The sequence below is a fragment of the Apus apus genome, chromosome 2, assembly GCF_020740795.1.
Source record: "Apus apus isolate bApuApu2 chromosome 2, bApuApu2.pri.cur, whole genome shotgun sequence".
Lineage (NCBI taxonomy): Eukaryota > Metazoa > Chordata > Aves > Apodiformes > Apodidae > Apus > Apus apus.
The window spans coordinates 54,655,039-54,674,334 of NC_067283.1; the positions used below are offsets into that span (position 1 = coordinate 54,655,039).

Sequence of the window (19,296 nt, forward strand, 5' to 3'; positions counted from 1 at the left end):
CACTGAAATGGACTATGGGAAGGGTTTCTCTGGGTTTGGCAAGACAAAGGAGGCTGATAAAATGTGAGCCTGTAGCTCATTGGGGATGGGATGATGGAACTTGAAAGTACTTGCCTTTTTTTTTCTGCCCTGGTTTTCACTAATAAGGTCTGTTCTCAGGTCTCCTGGGTTTCAGAGTCCAGTAACAGAGTCTGTGGGAATGTAGCATTACTCACAGTAGGGGAAGGTGGTGATAAAGCTCTTGAGCTAATTAGATGTACAGCAGCTTCTGGCTCCCGACAAGGTACTTCCAAGGATGCTGAGCAACCTGGTTGAAGTCACTGCAAGGACACGTGGCAGTCAGTTCTTGGCAACTGCAAAAGGGCAAAGGTGCTTATTTTCAAGGAGGAAAAGCATGAGTGTCCCGGGAAGTGCAGGCTGATCCATCCTCTCCACTGTCCCTGTGAAAGTAATGGAGCAAATCCTCCTAGAAGGCACTTTCAAGCAGAAGAGGGCCAAGAAGGCAATTGTGATCAGCCAGTGTTGGTTTTAGCAAGGGCAAATCTTGCCTGACCAATCCTACTGTGTTTCATGGCAAGATGACTGGACCTGTCAACAAGAGGAAAACAGTGAATGGCTTTTAGCTTGACTTCAGCAGGGCTCTCCCTGGGGTCTCCTGTGGTGTCTTTATGGCCCACTTGTCAATATGGGAACTGAATGAGCTATAAGGTGGGTGTAAAATTGGCTCAGAGCTCTGTGATCTGTGACACAAAGTTCAAGCAACTGTTAATGAACTAGTCCAACCACTTAGTGCCATCCCTTGGGATTTGATATCAAGATCAATAATGTTAAATGTCGATGGGGTGGAGTGAAGCTTCAGCAAGTCTGTGCCTCAAATCAAACTGGTGGAAGTGGTCAGTACACTAGAGGGGCCTGGCCAGACTGGAGAAATGACAGACGGGAACATCATGAAGTTCAACAAAGGCAGATGTAGAGTGCCTCATCCAGGGTGAAATAACTGTGCACCAGTACAGGCTGGTGACTGCCTGGCTGTAAAGCCAGAAAGTACCCTGTGTATGGTGGTGGATAAGCTGAACTTTGGGCCACAGCATGCTTCTGGGGAGGATGAGGGAACTAGGTTTATCCAGCCTCCAGAAAAGAAGGGTAAAGGAGGGTATTATTGCTGCATACACCTTTCTGATGAGAGGATGTAGAGGAGGTGGAGCCACACTCTTTTGGGAGATGAGCAGTGAAATGGCAATAGACAATGCAGTAAATGGTGAGTAGGTACTAGGAAGAAATTCTTGTGAAGGTGGTCAAATGCTGCAGCAAGGACCCTGGGAAGCTGATGGATTCCCATCTGTGGGGACAGCCAGAGCTTGGCACGGCCCTGGTGCAGCCAAGTGGGGTTTGGATCAGGTGACCTCCAGGGGCTCCTTCCAGCTGAGATTATTCTGCATTTCTCTGTCTTTTTTCTCTTTGGTAGTAGAGAGAAGCGAGTGTAACTGTGAGCCCAGCCCGGGACTCTGCCTGTGGGTGGAACTGAAAATGGGTTGTGTGGTTATGTTGCCCTACTTTCCCCCTTTCTCTCTCAGCCCTGTACATCTGTTCCCTGGTGAGCAGTGTCATCACATTATACCTCAAATATTTGGTAATGACATGTTACTGTAATCCCCTTAGAGAACTCTTCCAATATGACTCATTTCTTCTTTTATATTAAACATGCTGCTGTGTTTTACCCTTGCACCCTTTTGGCATGTATAAAGCAAGCAAAGTTCAGCACCAAGAGAAATATATACGTAGGCAGGAACTTACAGAAAAACAAAATCCAGACGTGATGTGATTGGAGAGGGGCTTTCTTTTCTTTGTGCCAGTTGATGTAATTTCTTAGCAGCTGTCAACCTCTAGCCTTGTCAGAACAGTCACTTGTGGCTGTGCTGCTGCCCTGTGATCCCATCAGATGAGAGGCACAAGGAGGGGAGGAGTAGGGTTGTCCATTTATCCTTTTAAGTCTCAGAAGGATTTGAAGGGTTGTGATCAGGTAGTGGTAATGAAGTGAAGGCAGGGGCTGGAAGAACACCAGAACACAAGAAACAGAGTTTGAAGGGATGCTGTAACAGGATGGAAGTAACATAAAAATGCAAGGAGGCTGACTTGGCTTGGTTTCCAGCAGTTTTTTCTGTAAATCTTAAAATTACTTTACAAAGTGTCGCTAGCCCTTTGGGTTGGGGGACAGTGCAGGTTTGAAAGGTTACACCAGTTGCCCAGTGCTTCCACAAATCAACCCCAAATCATAAAACCAACAGGAGAATTTGTTCCTTGGGATCAGTAGCACAGCCAGCAAGTGCAATACCTGGCTCATCCTCCGTATGATGCAGTTGGGGCAGAGATGGGCTTTTGGGAGATGTAAATCCTGAGGACATGCCTGCCTGTCATTAGAGAGATGGGAGAGCTTTCTTTGTGCATGGAAATAGCAAGCAAGCATCTTAACCAAATTATCAGATAGTTAGTTGCATCTTGACACTGTAGGACGTGCCAGCAGTTACATGGGGGCAGAAAAGATGCTCTTTGCTTCCTGTCCCAAAGTATTCCTGCTATGCTGCCGGGCAGTGTCAATATCCATGTAGCAGCCCAGGGCAGGCTGTGCTGCAGATGCTCAGGAAGTCAGCAGGGTTTATGTAAAGCTCTGCTGGGTTTGCAGAACCTTTTGGATCCTTTCCAGCATGGAAGCAGCGATATAAATAGAAGAATGTCTCACTTTTGGAGTCTGCCTTCTATTCTTGGAAAGGAAGAACTTTGTGCCAGAGCTGTGATATAACAGCTGTTAAATTCAAGACTCAAGACCAGTCCTAAGACAGGCTGAACCACTTGACTACGTTTCAATGGGATGCAAGTGAGCTCAGTAGCCTGTAGCATCACATCTCTCTTAGCGGGTTGCTGACATCTGAACAAGGTTTGGCTATATGGAAACGAGTTCAAGAGTAATCCATCCTCCCACCTCCCTGCCCAGCTACTCCTCTCCCTGCACAAAAAAAACCTCCAAACAACCCAACAACAACTTGTTGCCTCTTTGTTTTTATTTTATTTTTGTTTTCAGATTAACAAAATGTTTGGGACTGTGGTGGTTGGAGTTGGAATTGCTGGCTTAGCACGAATCCGAGACTTGATGAATCCCTTGCCTTCCAGCCCTTCTGAGCACCTGAAACTCTTTGGATTTGTATCCAGGTTAGAAAGCTCATCTTAACGTGTTTAATATGGATATTGTAATGTTTATTTCTTCTGATGCATGTGCCTTTCCGTGTGGAGGACTGTTGTTTAAGGGGGGCGGGGGAAGAATATCCATCATTTTATATTTATCTTATAATTAAGGCTGCCTGAAAAGGGAAAGTTTACACAAATATGCCTGTCATTCTGAGTGGCAGCTGGGAAATGAGCACAGAAACTTTGCAAGAGGGAACGAATAGGTTACCTTAGTGAGATAGCTTGCAGAAATGACTGAAGTAAAAGCTGAGAGACATTGTCACTGCAGGATCTGTGTGATAAAAAGAAATGCAATTCTGTCTGACTGAAATTTCCTGTAGGTTTAGGATGATACAGACAATAATTACACTAATGAGCTAATGTCTGCATAACATTTGTAGACAACCTTAAAAAATATAAGAAGTTTGACAGAGCTTTTTAAAGTTTGTTTAAAAAAGCATGTTATAAAGCTCTTAATACTGCAACTTTATAATGTATTTTTTTAAAACACATACTGAACCTGTAGATATCTTTAAATAAAATCCCATTATTTAGTACATAGATTATGGTTGCCTCTTAGAGAGCAAGAGTTTTTCTCACTAACTTGGAGCTGTGGAAATTTAGCATATACCTCCTTCTGAGCATTCCTGCTTGTGGTCTGCCCTGCTGCTGTTGTGTCCTAACACTGTCAAGGTGTCTGCTCCTGTCTTTACTAATGCAAAGAACTTTTGAGAGAAGTGTGTGTGTGTTTCATTTCAGGTGGATAAGAGAGCTTTCCCCTTAGCACTGACATGATGTGTGTGTTGCTGGTTAGGAGCCATCATAGCCAAGCATCTGCTTTTTCCTCTCTCCTACTTCAATGTACTTGTTGTAGTTGCCTGTTTCTCTGCCAATGCAAGTGCTTTTGCCTGTGTTCAGCATGCTGGGGAGAAGTTCTCCCATAGGAGCACTGTCCTCTTTCAAGTTGCTCTTAAAATGGCTCTTTTGTAGTGATGCTTATTTAAAAACAAAACAACCAACAAAGCAAAAAAAAAAAAACCAAACAAAACAAAAACCACACCAAAACAAAAAAATGCTTCTATAGCAGGACTATTTCTGTACTGATGCCACCACCTACTCACTGGCCCCATCTGTTTTGTTCTTTGTACTCTGCTTCTGTCTGTAAAGGCTTGTGCCCTTTCTGGATCACAAGCTGCCTCACTTATACCTGGCTGAACTCAGGGAGACAGTGGTCCATGGGAACAATTTCTAAGTGCTGCTGCACAGCATGCAGTTGGGAAGAAAGGGCTGTGATGGTTAAGCCCTGATTTCATTTGTGCTAAATATGCAGGAGAAGTTTTGGCAGTATCAATGAGGTGAAGCAGATTAGCCTGGAAGATGCTCTGAGAAGCAAAGAGATACATGCAGCCTTCATCAGCACAGAAAACAGAAGCCATGAAGAAACTATCAGGTATTTTCAGGTGTTTTGTGGTTTTTTTTCTTTCCATTTTCCCACCCTTTCCCCTGTAATTTAGAAGCATAGAGGAGCTGTGTAACCTGTTGCAGAAGAGAGACTGCCAGACCGAAAGCCTGAAGCGAATGATAGCAAGTACCCTAGAGCACCCAATAAGTACTGGAAGAAGGTAGAATTTAGGATACATTAATTTCCCAAGTAATTCCAGCTGTGTCCCTCTAGGCCTGTGTTTTGATAGACACAGCTTAAAACAGGATTCAAAGCCTTTCCTCACAAGTTATATAGATGAAGGGTACTCCAGTGCCCCACTCCAGCCATTCAAGCGTCTGGAAGTTAGAAATTGCAATGCTCAATGCTGTGGGATGTACTGACTTGCTGCAGGTCAGTGAGGGAACTTTGTGGAAAAAAGGAGAACTAAAACCCAGCTCTCCTGGTGTTTAGATGTGTGATACAATCACCACACCATCCTTCCTAGGAAAGTCGCCATTTACTTCTCGTACTCCAAGCTGTGATTTCTCCATATGGGGGCTGACATGTGGGGGAAAGATTATTAAAAGACTGATCTTGTTTCCCTTTCAGAATGTTTTTAGAAGCTGGGAAGCATGTCCTTGTTGAGTACCCCATGGCTTTGTCTGCTAAGGCAGCCCACGAGCTCTGGGAGATGGCTGAGCAGAAAGGTAATGCATTTGTTCTCAAGGGTGTAAGCAGTATTACCCGCTGGGTAGCACCAAAGGCATCAAACTCAAGGCAAGACTCCAGTCCACTAGTAAAGACGATGTACAAGGGAGTGTGCCTGTCTCAGAGGTGTGTAAATCTAGGATTTAAGATGTGTGCCAATGGGGAAATAAACACACAAATGTCAACGCTGAGAGTAAAGTATGTTTGCCTTCACAGAAGTGCTGGTCTCTGCTTGTGACACAAAGAATGCATGTAGAGAAGGAAACTTCTGTCTCAGTGATGGTAAAAGGGCTTAATGAGTGTCACCACTGGACTCGTACAGCTCCCTGTTCTCTCTCCTCCTGAAAATAAAACTGGAAACAGCTTACCAGCCTTCTAGCATTTTTGATGTGCTGGTCAAACACAGCTGCCCATGCTGTTGTAGGCCAGCCACGTATCCCTGTCTGAAAGACAGCTTGTCTCTTGAGCAAAAATCTCTTTATTTCTGGAAAGCCTGTGGTCCCATCCCTGTGGGGGCAAGGGTCAAAAGCTGGTAGTTCTGCTGAGGCCAGTGGGGAGGTATGGGGCTGCAAGGAAAAGAACAGTGCTGGGCAGGAGCAGAGCACAAACCATTTGCACAAGCTGCACTATTTATAACAGTGCTTCTTAAAAATTTCCCTTGTGGCTTTTGTCCTAAAACATGAGTGGTACAGGATTTCTGCTTTGCTGTCTCCCTGTACCCACACCACTCACTGCCTTGTTGCTCGCCAAACGGCTTCCCATTGAGCAGAATTTATGCCTCTTCCCTCAAAGCAGCAGTAGTTACTGTCAGAAGCCTAAATTGCCTCTCTTGGAAGCCTTCCAGAGAAACACATATTGAATGAGGGCCACGTTCAACATGTATCTGATAGCCTCTATTCCAAAGTAAACCAATTAATCGCAATGGAAGGAGGGATGCCTTGACATATTGTTACAATCTGGGTCTGAGTATTATGCTGGTTTCTTCCCTCCTTTTTCTTTCCTATTACCCTAGGAGGAAAAAATGCAGAATAAGGAAATGCGAGGAGAAAGAGGTCAAGAATTAATCCATCTTTTACTTTGAAGACTAATGTTTCAGCCTTCATTTGGTTTCATTACCGAGTTTCTTTTAAATGTAGTGGCCGCTGTTCCTCTAGTCTCTATATTTGTTGTCTCCTGAAAATCCTTAACCCAGATAGATGCCTCAGTGTGGGGCCTGTGTATGGTTTTCTTCCTGACACAGTTTTGCCAGCCATGCATGAGAACATTTCTAAGTGAGTTCCCACTGGTGGCAGCTGAAGCCTTTACTGCTTAGATGTGCCTCTCTTATTTAATCTGTCCTGATTTTTGGTAGGTTTTTCTCTTTTTAATGGCAGAAAAAATCCTCCATGTGGAGCACATTGAACTTCTGACTGAAGAGTACAAGCAGCTGAAGAAAGAGGTGGCTGGGAAAGACCTGGTGAAGGGAACATTGCATTTCACAGGTCAGTATCTGTAATGAAATTAAAGATGATCTGGATTTGTCTGCCTGCTCCACAGGGAGGCCAGTCCTTCCAGACTTCATTCAGAGACCTTTTAGACAAGAGTCTCTCTATGAAGTGACTAGAGACCAAGGTATCAGCTCTGGGTATTTCCATAAAATTACAGAACTGTCTGGAAAACACCTTTGCCTTAACAGTTGTCTTCTATGGGCTTTGGCTTTCTTCTGTCTGGTGAAGAATGCAAGCCTGTGCCTTGTATAGAGGACAGGGCTCTTCTTCATCCCTTCCATACTTTGGTGGTAGTGACCAAATACTGGTCTCAGAGAGGAGGATGAGTTCTGAGGAAGTGTCCCAGTTTTTAGTGGGGACCTTCAGTCTTCTGTACTGGTGATTCACCTCAATGACTTTCAAGCCATTATTTTCTTCCCTCTTTATTCCCTTTTCAAATCTATGTACACCCTCCTGTCCTCAACACGTGGTGAAGTGTTTGTTGTATATGTACTTTGTGCAGCCTTCTCTGTCATAACTCACCAACTGATGCATTTCCTACTCAGTCCATCCACTCTTGGCCTTGTTACACCCTGGTCATTAAGCTGGCAACAGTGCAGTTTCTCCAGCATTTCCTATGCAGAGGACATCATTTTCTTTAACGTTTTTCAAAACTTTCTGTTGCTGTTCCACCAGGTAGTGTCCTCGATGAAAACAAAACAGGATTCCCAGCTTTCAGTGGAATTGCCCGACTGACTTGGCTGATTGACCTCTTTGGAGACCTCACTGTTACCTCTGCCACCAGAGAAAAGCAGAAGGATAAGAATTATTCCAGGATGACTGTTCACTTTCAGACAGCAAACAAGAAGTGAGTAATGTCCATAGCAGCAGGTGAGCCAGGCTGCTTGGTTATCATCTGCAGGAATTCTGCATCCTCTCTTCCTCTGGTGGAAACAGAATGGGTGGATGCTGGCATGAAAGTATACGAGATAAACAGACTTGAATGTACTTCTTATAGAATCATAGAATGCCAGGTTGGAAGGGACCTCAAGGATCATCTGGTCCAACCTTTCTAGGTACTACTGTAGTTTATATGAGGTGGCTCAGCACCTTGTCAAGCTGAGACTTAAAACTCTCGCATGTGGGGGAATCTACCACTTCCCTTGGGAGACTATTCCAATGTTTGACTGTCCTCGTGGTGAAAAATTTACCTCTTGTGTCCAATCAGAATCTCCCCAGGAGCAACTTGTGTCCATGACCCCTGCTCTTTTCCATGTGACTCCTTGTAAAGGGGGAGTCTCTCATCTTCTCGGTAGCCACCCTGTAAGTACTGCAACATGGTAATAAGGTCTCCCCGAAGCCTTCTTTTCTCAAGGCTGAACAAACCCAGTTTTCTCAGCCTCTCCTCACATGGCAAGTCCTTCAGTCCTCTGATCATCCTTGTGGTCCTTCTCTGGGCCCTCTCCAGCCTGTCTGCATCCTTTTTGTAGAGCAGGGACCAAAACTGAACACGATACTCCAGGTATGGTCTGACAAGTGCCAAGAAGAGTGAGATGATGACTTCTTTATCTCTGCTGGTGATGCCCTTGTTGATGCAGCCCAGCATCCTGTTGGCTTTCTTTGCCACAGCAGCACATTGTTCACTCATGTTGAGCCTGTTATCCACCAAGAACCCCAGGTCCCTTTCCACAGGGCTGCTCTCCAGCCAGGTGGATCCCAGTCTGAACTGCACTCTTGGGTTATGTGTTCCCAGGTACAATACCTTACACTTCTCTCTGTTGAACTTCATAAGGTTCCTGCTAGCCCACTCCTCCAGTCTGTCTAGGTCATCCTTGAGGGGGGCTCTCCCTTCTGAAGTGTTAATCTCTCCACTCAACTTGGTGTAGTCAGCTAACTTCATCAGGGTGCTCTGGTTCCCAATACCCAGGTTACTTAGGAAGATGTTAAACAGCATTGGGCCTAATACTGATCCCTGGGGGACCACAGTGAATCCACTACCTAACAATGTCTGCTGAGGAGCACAAGGAGGTTTAAATAGCTTTTTTTTGATGTCTGGATGTAGGAATAGGCCCATAATACGTTTTACCATGCCCAAGACTGAAAGAACCTTCTCTTGCCTTCAGAAAAATGGTTCAGAGAAAGGGTATTTTTTGTTTAGCATCAGACATTCTAGTTGTATGTTGAAAGCTAACCTTTCTTTACAGGTTGAAAATATATGACTGTTTGAAAAGGTGATACACTAGTAATAACAATAAACTGATAGCACTATGATGCTTGTGCTAATATATAGTACTAGCTGGAGGTTAACAGAAAATGGCACATTTTGAACAGAAATGTGCAAAATTTACACTTGACTGATGCCTACTCCACAGTTCTGAAGTTTCATTGACTTTTCCTGAGGACACCAATCTATCTCCCGTTTCTTGTCTTTTGCTTTTGTTGAGCATGTTAGACTGAGGGAGAACCTAGCAGGCAGGATTACTTGTTTTTTCCGATCATTACACTATGACTTTCTTGCAGAAAACTCTTTTGATGATGCATTTTATAATTATAATGAGCTTGATCTCCCTTTTATTCTATTATAACAATAACCTTGCTGTTGAATAGTGTTTCATACTGTGGATTGACTGCTTGGTCCAAAGTCTGGTGATATATTTTGCTGAAGACTCTCCAGTTGGGTCACTCTGGGCCATCTGTGTGGAAGTCATACCCTTTCAGATGGTTGCAGTTATTATTATGGGGCCATTTTGCTGCATGCTATAGATGCAGCTGGAGCGTTGGCTGACATGAAAGGGTATAGAGAAGTTATGCAAGTGCTGTATGTTTCCTAGGAGGTAGGAATGGTGATGGAACAGTTTGTTCCTTTCCCTTCACTCCTATTGCCCTGTTTTCCATGTAGCAGACACTGCCTTTGAGCCAGATGGCCCCCTCATAGGCGTATGACAAGAGGCAGATGAGAAGACCAAGGAGAGCAAGAGAAGATTAAGCCCCATGGGAAAATATTTTGGCCTATCTTTGTAATAAATTACCTTTTTTTTTAATTGCACATATACTGCTAGAACACAATTAAAAGAAGAGAAGAGAAGAGGAGAGAGGAGCGAGAAGCAGAGAGCGGAGAGACAAGAGAGGAGGAGAGACTAAAGCAAAAAAACCAACAAACACCCAACAAGAATGCTTACTACTTCAAGAATTTTAGATAAACCTTTAGTTCAAGAAGGTATAACCTGAAGGACTAGCTATTTGAGGAGTGAATAATCAGGGCTCATTTGAACTGCTAAAGCATTAAGCATTTAGCATAAAGCTAAAGCCTTTTGCCAGCCAGTCCTACAAAAGCCCACTGCAGTTTATCGTGGGATCAGCATCTTGTCTTAGCAATCTTCCTCTCTCTTTAAATAAAACATCATTTCCAGTTCTTTTTAAAATGCACTCGAGAGAAGACAGAACTCTCTGTTTACCCTCTTAGCGATTTGCCAGTAACACGAGTAGCTGCAAAGATCTGTACAGAGTGAGATTTTGAACTAGTTCCAGCAGGTGGAACTAGCGGGTGGCTTAAAGATTTCCTTGGCCGTCCTCTTTCCTAGGGAGTTCTGAGCCTCCACCTGTGATATATGCTGCATACAGAACCCTCTCTGGATTACTGTTTTTTCCCTGCTCTACACCACTAACCAACACCTGCTTTCTTAGCCCACTACTAACTGTTTGGATGGGTCAGTGTTCTGTCACCGTGAGCATTTTAACGACCTCGGGGACAGTCAGCTTTATGGCCCTGGGATAGTTTATCCCGGCTGGAAAGTTACATAGTGTTCCTGTGTTCTGCTGGGTGGCGAGGCCACTGTTTCCTGCTGACCTTCCCCCATTGACGTCAGGGGAGTTACAGCAGCAGAGAATTTGGCCCACTCTCCATCACGAGAAGTTACGGCCAGGCAGTCATGGCGGTGGTGTTTATGGCTCAAATTTGCCTTAACCTTTCTTGTGCTGAAGCATGGGAGAGGTTTGCACCTTTCCTGAGAGCTGTCTCAGCCCTTTTCTAAAGACGTGAATACGCTAACCTTGAGAAAAGAGGTTAATTCAGCCTATTTTCTGCCTTGGGAGGTACAGCAGGTGCAGAATGCAGCAGCCTGGGTTGTGCTCGTTAAGCGGGGATTTTTGCAAAGGCTACAGTCTGTCTCCACCACACAGCCCATTCTGGCTGCTCATCTGTCCCCGGGTGGATTTTGGAGGTGTGTGTTAATGCCTGACACCCAGCTCTCTGCGAGGTGACCTCTGCCTCTGTTGTCTTTCCAAGACAGTTGAGCCAGACAGACTCTGTGATAAAATGTCGAGCAATAGAGGAAAAGCCAAACCTCTACTGACAGCACAGCTGGTTTGGAGCTACAGATCCTGCTCCAGGATTGCAGAGCTTGGTTACAGTAAATGTCAAAAAATATTTTTTTAGTGTGAGCTGGAGAAATAATGATTTGGGAAGTGTCTCTTTTAATGTTAACTAGGGTCTAACTGTCTAATTCCCATCTAAGCTAAAGTAGCTGGGTTTTGATTGCATGGTAAGTAAAAAATACTGGCATTTTCAAAACATGAAAAGGAGGATGCTTAAATGAAATTGAAGACATTTTCTGAACGCATATTCTGGCAATAAATGTTTGAAATTACATTTGTATAGAGATTTTACCTTACAAAGTCTATTAAAAACCTTCCAATTGAACATCCATAGAAAATGATGTAATACACACTTTCTGCAGAAGTTGCTACACAAAATATTAAGCTGAGTAGACCCAGAATTCTATCAAGCATGAAACCAGCTTAATTCTTCTGCAGGTAAAATGAGTGTGCACTTAATTTTGGTGTATTTAACTAGGACAGTCCAACTTGGGCCACTCATTATTTGAAGAAACAGGGAGTCAGAAGAGCAGAAAGTCTCTTCCAATCTCTGAATAAAAAGTTGCTAGGAGAGCTCTACCAGTCTAACAACAAGATTACATAAAAAGTCAGGGTGGTTTTTTCCACTGCACATAGTGCTTGCTTTGTCAGAAGTCAGTATAAAAGTAGGTTGTTGGTGTTTGGGTGAATTTTCTTTTTCTTCTTTACTGTCCGACATATTTAATGTGGCTTTATTCAGCTACCAAAAATACTGCATTTGTTGCTTCTAAGTAACACTACTAACACTTCTAAATTATTAACTACATCCATAGCCAGATAATACTTTGATACAAATTTTTAATGAAAATGAGTAAATTGCCTATTTTTAAAAGTCAGTTATTTACAATTTTCGGAAGAAAAATACAAAGCTGCTTCTTAAGCTCCAAAATGGCTTAACTAGTGTGCAGACTTGCAGCATGCACATCTTTATAGCAAAAAAGAGACTTAATTTTAGTGTAGAAGTTGTTGTTAATTAAAAGTTACCACATTTTGGTTACCAATCAAGTAGACTCAATGTCTCCTTGGGAAAACAACTAAAAATCCGATGAGAGAAAAGAAATCTGTTAGCAAAACCAACATTTCTCTGCTCTCTGATCTAAATCAGTAATTTTAATCACTTTGATGAAGTTCTGCCCATTCTGTATGACTGTTCAGTGGCTTCCCCAAGCTAGACAAGACAACATGCACTTGAGCCTGGTTATTGGTGTGCATTTGCTCTAGATCACCCCTGGGAGGTGACCCTGCACAGACGCTGCCTGTTTGGAATCATACTGTGGACTCCCCTTTATTACATGGTGGAGACCTTTGCCTGTGCCTGCCTAGTGGCTTCTCCATCCCTGAGATAAAGCAGCTTTGAATGACAATTGCCTGCAGAACAGAAAACTGGCTCTCTTGTGGTCAGAGCAAAACCCAGCTTGCTCAGCAGCCTTCCTCTGACCCAGGTCAGCAGCCAGCACCTCAGGGAAGGAGAATGAGGACATAGAAAACAGTGAGTGATATGGCCCTCAAGCACCCTGCTGGCATCTAGCTAGATGTAGCCTTGGGACTTCCTGAAATACATGTTGTCCTTACATTTATTAGTCTTCTAAGGGCTTTTTTGTGTGTGTGCATTTTTGCAGGCTGTTTATTTTTTTTTTTCTCCAGTTGTTTTATTCTGTTCAATCAAGTTTGTCTGGCCATGCTTAGTTTGTGTGTGGGGGGGGTGTGGCAGTACAGGTAAGCAAAGAATAATTGGTAGAATTATGTGAATATAGTAACTGGATCCTGAAGCCTAAAAGTTGAAAGGTGCAGAACCATGAAGCTGAGTTGTGTGTGTTCAGGGTAGACTGACAAGGACTTTATTTCCAGATCTAATGATAATGAAGATTTAATGGGCAGTACTCGGAGACAGAATTTATTCTTCCATGCTGGCGAAGAATATGCATGCCCTCATAATTTGTGAGTGACAGACTAAAGTGAGCCATGGAGGACTGTGGAAGGACCATCAATAACCAAATAAGAAAAATAATGTACATCCTCTAAATACAGACAGCAGCAAATTGCTGATGGATGAGCAGCAGAAAGGGAGTGCTAGGGTGTAGGCAACTGACAAAAGAGAAGGAGGGGAGGATCCTGGCACTTGTTGATGTTGAGGATCATTGCTCAAAGCCTCTGCAGACATTTGCAGTGTTGGGCCAGAGAATCTGTTAAGACCCCTGAAGAGATTCAGCACCTCCCATGGCTTCGCTTTCCTCAGCTGAGCTGGGAAGTTGGGGAGGAAAGTGCAAGGACCTGTGAGCTATGCCAGTCAATATCCAGCAGCACCTGTGCTTGGCCTGGAAGTTGTAGCTGTCGCATTGGCACAGGACTTTGTTCTGATGAAGAAAGACCTGCTTGAGAGCCTACGTGGCTGAAACAGGCAAAATATACATCATCTGGTGTAATCTCTAGGATCAACTCAGTGCTCCCAGTGAAGAGAAATAAACGTATCTGAAAAGTTCAGAGAGAGTACGGATGCTAGAGTCTGCATGAGTGAACTTGCTGTCTGTCCCTCTCATGCTGAAGGGGTGGTGTTCAGCTTGCAGGGTAGCACCCAGGTTGTCACTATGTGTCTTGAGTGATTATTCTGGCTGGAGGAATGACTAGACATTGAGGACCTTGTGAGTTTGGCTGTGATTGAATCATGCATCAAATATTTGGATGTTTAACTGCGCTTTTCATCTAAGTCCACAAACGAACTAATTTAACTTCCCTCTTCCCTGTGAGATGGACAGACACTGCTGGCTTCACTTGATGCACAGGGGAAAAAAAAACCTAGAGAGAGCTTAGATGGTGTGCTGAAAGTCATGGCATGAAGCAGTGGCAGAATTAAGACTGTTCCGTGGTGTTCAACTCTGTAACCACAAAGCATGTCGGTCAGAACATGTTACCTGAATATGCAATGACTGAAATTTTAAAATGGTCCATTTATTAGGGCATTTTCTGTAAATACTGAGAAAAAAGCATTGACTGTAATTGTTGATTCCATTTCTTATAAATACTAATCTTTCTCTCTGCTCCTCCACACTAGACCTCTGACTTGGATTGAAGAAAGGGGACCAGGGATGAGACGTGAAAAGAAAATCAACTTCTGTTTCACAACTGGTTGCCTGGAGAGCTTCCCTCAAGCCCCAAGGTCTGCGGTGGGCCTTTTCATGCAGGATCAGAACCTCTTTGCCAAAAAACTGCTGGGCCAGGTATCCAAGGAGGAGCTGGCCGCTGAGAAGTGGCGCATTCTGAGGTGTCTCGACCTTGCCGAGGTGATCCAACAGCACTGTGAAGAGGCAGAGAAAATCTGTTCCTGAGACTGCTCTTAGGGAAGGAGGAGCGCAGCAGATGGGAAAGCTGTAGGGCTGGAGCTCACTGTTGCCATCAAGCAGCTGCTATTTCTGTTTCATTGCCTTCTTCTTGACTAGTTGTGACTCCCAGGCTCTCCCGGTGAGCTGGAGAGCCTGGGCTATAGCCCGTGCCTTCTGGTGTGTGCCAGAACAAAGCAACGTTACCTTGCTCTGATGTGTTGCTGTCCTTCCAGGCAGGTAGGAACCTAGCAGCAGCAAGCTTTCTTGTGGTTGCTCCCACTTGATTCAGCTGGAAATATCCCTGAGAGCAGATCCTGGAGGACTGCAAATACTAGACAAAGTTTTCCCTCCTGAGGTGTTTTCCCCCTCTCTAGATATATCTGAAAATGAGATGTCTCATTTAGTAGTATTCACATAGTATTATCTATAAAGAAGTATGAGCTAGAATGAAGTTCTAGATGAGATTTCCACCTCTTTACTTGATCTGCAGAACTTGTGCCACCACGGTCCTGACCTTTTCTTCCATTTGACCTGAATTGTACTGTGTGTTTGCTCTAATTAGTAGTTGTGCCTGTCTGGGTTTTTGGGGTTTTTTTTGCACTTTGGAAATCATCTACCTTCAAACAGAATCTACATGGGTATCAAACCAGAATAGAAGATATACCTTGTTTCTTGGTAGGTGCCAAATTGAGTTCAGTCACTCCATTTTTCTGGTGCCCTGTGCCAACAAAGAAATCTGCCTTCTTTCCACTGAATCTATTTATTTTAAATATATATACTTTTTTTTTTTGGTGCTAGAAGCAGCATATTATTACCCTTCATTTGTGTTCTTTATCTAGTTCAGCATGCGAATGGGTCACTGCTAAAAATAATATACATCCTGCCTTTAAGAAAAAAAATAACTCCTGGAAACAGTGAAATTCATTACACATACAGATAAAATTAGAATAGAACTGCAGAAAATGGAGCAATTTGCCAATATAGTCATGCAGTTATGTCGTATGACACCTGTGGGGATGGGTCTTTAGCATTTTGCACTAGTCCTAGGATCATGTATAAAGACATTATCCCTTCCCTAAAGAATCATTTTAGTTTTAGGAGAAGCCTGAGCAGTGCACAAAACTGTTAACAATTCCTCTGTTCGCCTTTTACTTTCTAATTACAGCATTGTTGGTGCTATATTGATACAGCAGCAAACTTCAGTCTGCACAGTTGTTCTTTCAAACACAGAACATTAATTTCTTTACTACATTATCACTCGGGTAAGTTTTTAATAAGGGAGCATAAATGTTGTGAACCTATATATAATTACAGCCAGTCAATATTGGTGGAAGAAAGTCTTTCTTTGGGTAAATCCTGTTCATTCAGAAGTTGGATACAGCTCAGTTAATCTCAAACAGGGAAGAAAAGACTATTTTTTCCCAAATCAGTCAGATTTCAGGAGCCACTGCAGCTTGATATGTAATGAATTCTGTGTGTGAGGTTTGTTTAATTCTGTTAAAATCAGAGAAAAGCCTTGTATTTACTCCAATGACTTGAAACCCACGTGGATTGCCAGCAGATTTGTTCAGGCAGATCATGCCCTTGTCCACCCAAATGGACACCCTACTGAGGGTGTTCCTTATCAATGTGATGGACATTACCTGGGCAGATCTGATGCTGTATGAGAGGAAAAACTGGGTTTGTGGCATTGGAACGAGAATTAAAATGGAGAATTGAGATTGGAATGAAATGAAAATCTGCTGTGTATATCTACCTGCCATGTGTGGCAGCACAGGAGAGGTCCTGTTTCTTGACAGACTCCTCAGCTGTGAATATGGGATGAATACCACTTGTTTACATGATAATTCACAACGGGTGGCTGGGGAAGGAGGGCACAAGGGGGAAGATTCACACTCCTCATCTATAGGCATCAAAATTAGGCAACCACATCTCCCTGGGCATACTCTGCAGTTGCTGGCAAGAGCAGTGTTCCTCTAAGAAGTGGGGAGGAGATTCACAGGAGCTCTGCAGAGCAGCAGTATAACATCGTGCAGTGAATCACCCTCTGGAGAAGCTTGTTTCTACAGAGAGCACCTGGGGAAATTAGCTGGTTAATTTGAGCTAGGGAAGACAGATGCCTAGAGCTGGATATCCTGCTCTGTCTTCCCCCCACCCCCCTCCCAATCCTCCCAGCTAACCTGCCTGCACGCTGCTGTGTGCCCTGCTGCTGAGAGCCTGCAGCATTCAAAAGGCTTTTCCTTCAGTCCTGTGAATTTGCTGAGGTACCACGAGGGGTTGTATATGAGAGCTACTTGACATTAAGCTTCACCTAAATGTATTGTTTAACCAGATGTTGAACTTGCCAATAAAATATTTGAGCTCTTAATAATGCTGTTTGGTTCCTGTTGTCCTTCATTAGCAGTTCCCATGGCCTGTGCTGAAACTGGATCTGTCCTAACTGGTTCTTTTCCCCTATTTCACTCCTCAAGCCCTGTGAAATCCTGCCAGCCACTACAGGCTGTGATCCTACCCTAAACCCCTCGGTTGTCTCACTCTCTTCTTTCAAAGTTTTGAATAGAAGTGTGGTGGGGTTTGTGACCTTATCTCAACCTATGAGCCCTCCCACAAAATTCCTTCCCTTCTGATCCTGTCCGACGCCTGCCCGGGAGTGCTGGCAAGTCTAAATCTCAGCTGTGCTCTTCCAGTTTCCATTCAACAACTGGTGTATTTGAGCCACCTTTTTGTATCTGCTAAGCAGAGTCTGAAATGGTTGTTGAAATGACTTCTCTTGTGATTTTAGTAAACTGCTTTATCATAGCAGAAAGAGTATCAGAAGAATCTTCCAGATACTGTCAGAAGTATCACAGAATCACCAAGGCTGGAAAAGACCTCTGAGATCATCGAGTCCAGCCTATGATCTAACACCACCACATTGGCTAGACCATGGCACTAAGTGCCATTTCCAGTCTTTCCTTAAACACCTCCAGGGATGGTGCCTCCATCACTTCCCTGCGAAGTCCATTTCAATGTCTAATCACCCTCTCCCTGAGGAAGCACTTCCTAATATCCAACGTAAACCTCCCCTGGAGCAGCTTGAGGCTATGCCATCTTGTTTGGGGCCTTTGGCACCCTCACAGCTTGCTGGTGAGTGGCCAACCAAAGGTGATCCTGGCTGGCTGGCTGGCTCTGTAATGGTGTCTGCAGAAAGACTTGCAAAGCCATTTGCTAATGTGCTTCATGCAGCAGCATTTACTGCTCCCCAAGGTATGCAGGATGCTTTGTGCAATAGTAATAGTATAATACCAGGAATCCAAGGCTCTCCAGTAAAAGAATGACTCCAGACTTTTGACAAAGGTAGCAAGATGCTTGGTTAGCCTGAAGTGCTGCAAGCCTGGTATCTCTAGAGGCTGAATTAAATGAGGTGACAGGACTCTGTTGAGAGACCTGTTAGAGGTTAAAGAAGAGATGTAACATAGATAATACCAGTGCAAACCTCAGCCCTAACCCAGAAGAACCAAGCCTTGCAATGGGAAGACAGGAGATGTCCACACAGTACAATGTGATGCTCCACAAAACACTGGAGCTGGCTCTGGCTGAGCTACCTCAGGTACCATGAGGACCAGTTGGTGATGTAATTTCATCCATCCATCCATCCTTCCTTCCTTATGTGCCCTGGATCTCAGCAGAGCTATCTGGCCCGTGTGAAGCACTTGGTTAACTTGTTAGGCCATGCAGACATACCCATAGTTCAGACTTAGGTGTCCTTTTGGGTCCTATCTTCTGCCTGAAGCTGCCAGCATCACTACTATCTTTGTCTGGTTACAATTACAAGTTGGGCACCAAAGAGAACCCAAACACAGCTTCCAACCTGTAGCTTCTGCTTTCTTGCTGACCCAACCTAGTTAAAATGGATAGCTGTTTTCTCTCCCTTGAACAGAAACACAGGGCTCAGGAGGCACAGGGCTGCTGCATGGTGATGACCCCAAAGCTCCCTGAATTCTCTCAGTGTTACAGCTGGCCAAGTTCCAAGGCTTAGCACTTGTCTTCCATGTCTTGGCAATAACCACACCTTACTGGCTCCCAGCTGCATGCAGATAAATGAGGGAAGCTTCAAAACAATCATTTAAGCAAAAATACCATCATGATAAGCTCCAAATAATTGCCAGCAAATGTGCATGGTAGCTCTTACAACAATAAATGCGTCTTGCTCTAACTAAAATCCCTTACTTAGTCCAGTTTGCTGCTTGAAAAACTTAGCTAAACACATCCTAGGGCACACGTAGTGTGAGCTGACTTTCTGATTTTGCCACTGCTTTTAATGTCACAACCTGCCTCCTAACGTTGCTGTCTACCATACCTAGTGTATCATGCCATCCTGCCTGACCTCCAGTTAGTCACACCTTTTCCCATATAAAGGTCATCTTAAAAAGAACCCAATAACTTGTCTCCCAAACAGCTATATTGCCTCAAGGTAGTGAATAACTGGTTCACTGAATTAGTGCTTTCTGATACTTTGTGCTTGAGTGTCATTGTCCATGGTTTGAGCCAGGACAGAACCAGTTTTCTGTTAGTAATTTTACTTTTTGGTTAAGTCTCTTCTAAGTAGCTGCACACGCTGGAATTAATGGCATGTTCTTCAGTCCATGTCTGCTTCTAGGACTGCTAACATTCAACTTTTATAATTATTGCTGGAGGCCACTGCTTGGTTCTGCTAAACTTCTTAAGTGCTGGAAATGAAAGGGAGTAAAGGGGTCACACCTGCAACCCT

At 43.9% G+C, this 19,296-nt stretch overlaps 1 protein-coding gene across 3 annotated transcripts in view; it reads left to right on the forward strand.

The window, feature by feature from the left end:
- The window catches only part of BLVRA (biliverdin reductase A), a 30,322-nt gene extending 13,405 nt beyond the window's left edge, over positions 1–16,917 (forward strand). For 2 of the 3 annotated variants that reach the window (XM_051611638.1, XM_051611640.1), the window contains exons 2-7: positions 3,077–3,204; positions 4,550–4,669; positions 5,252–5,349; positions 6,724–6,831; positions 7,513–7,684; positions 14,279–16,917. In XM_051611638.1, the coding sequence (XP_051467598.1) occupies positions 3,086–3,204; positions 4,550–4,669; positions 5,252–5,349; positions 6,724–6,831; positions 7,513–7,684; positions 14,279–14,552 (891 nt within the window). In that variant the 5' untranslated portion in view covers positions 3,077–3,085 and the 3' untranslated portion in view covers positions 14,553–16,917. Of the gene's footprint in view, positions 1–2,828; positions 2,933–3,076; positions 3,205–4,549; positions 4,670–5,251; positions 5,350–6,723; positions 6,832–7,512; positions 7,685–14,278 lie in introns of those variants that run through there. The other variant, XM_051611639.1, reaches the window with a different exon arrangement.
- The last annotated feature ends 2,379 nt before the right edge of the window (positions 16,918–19,296 follow it).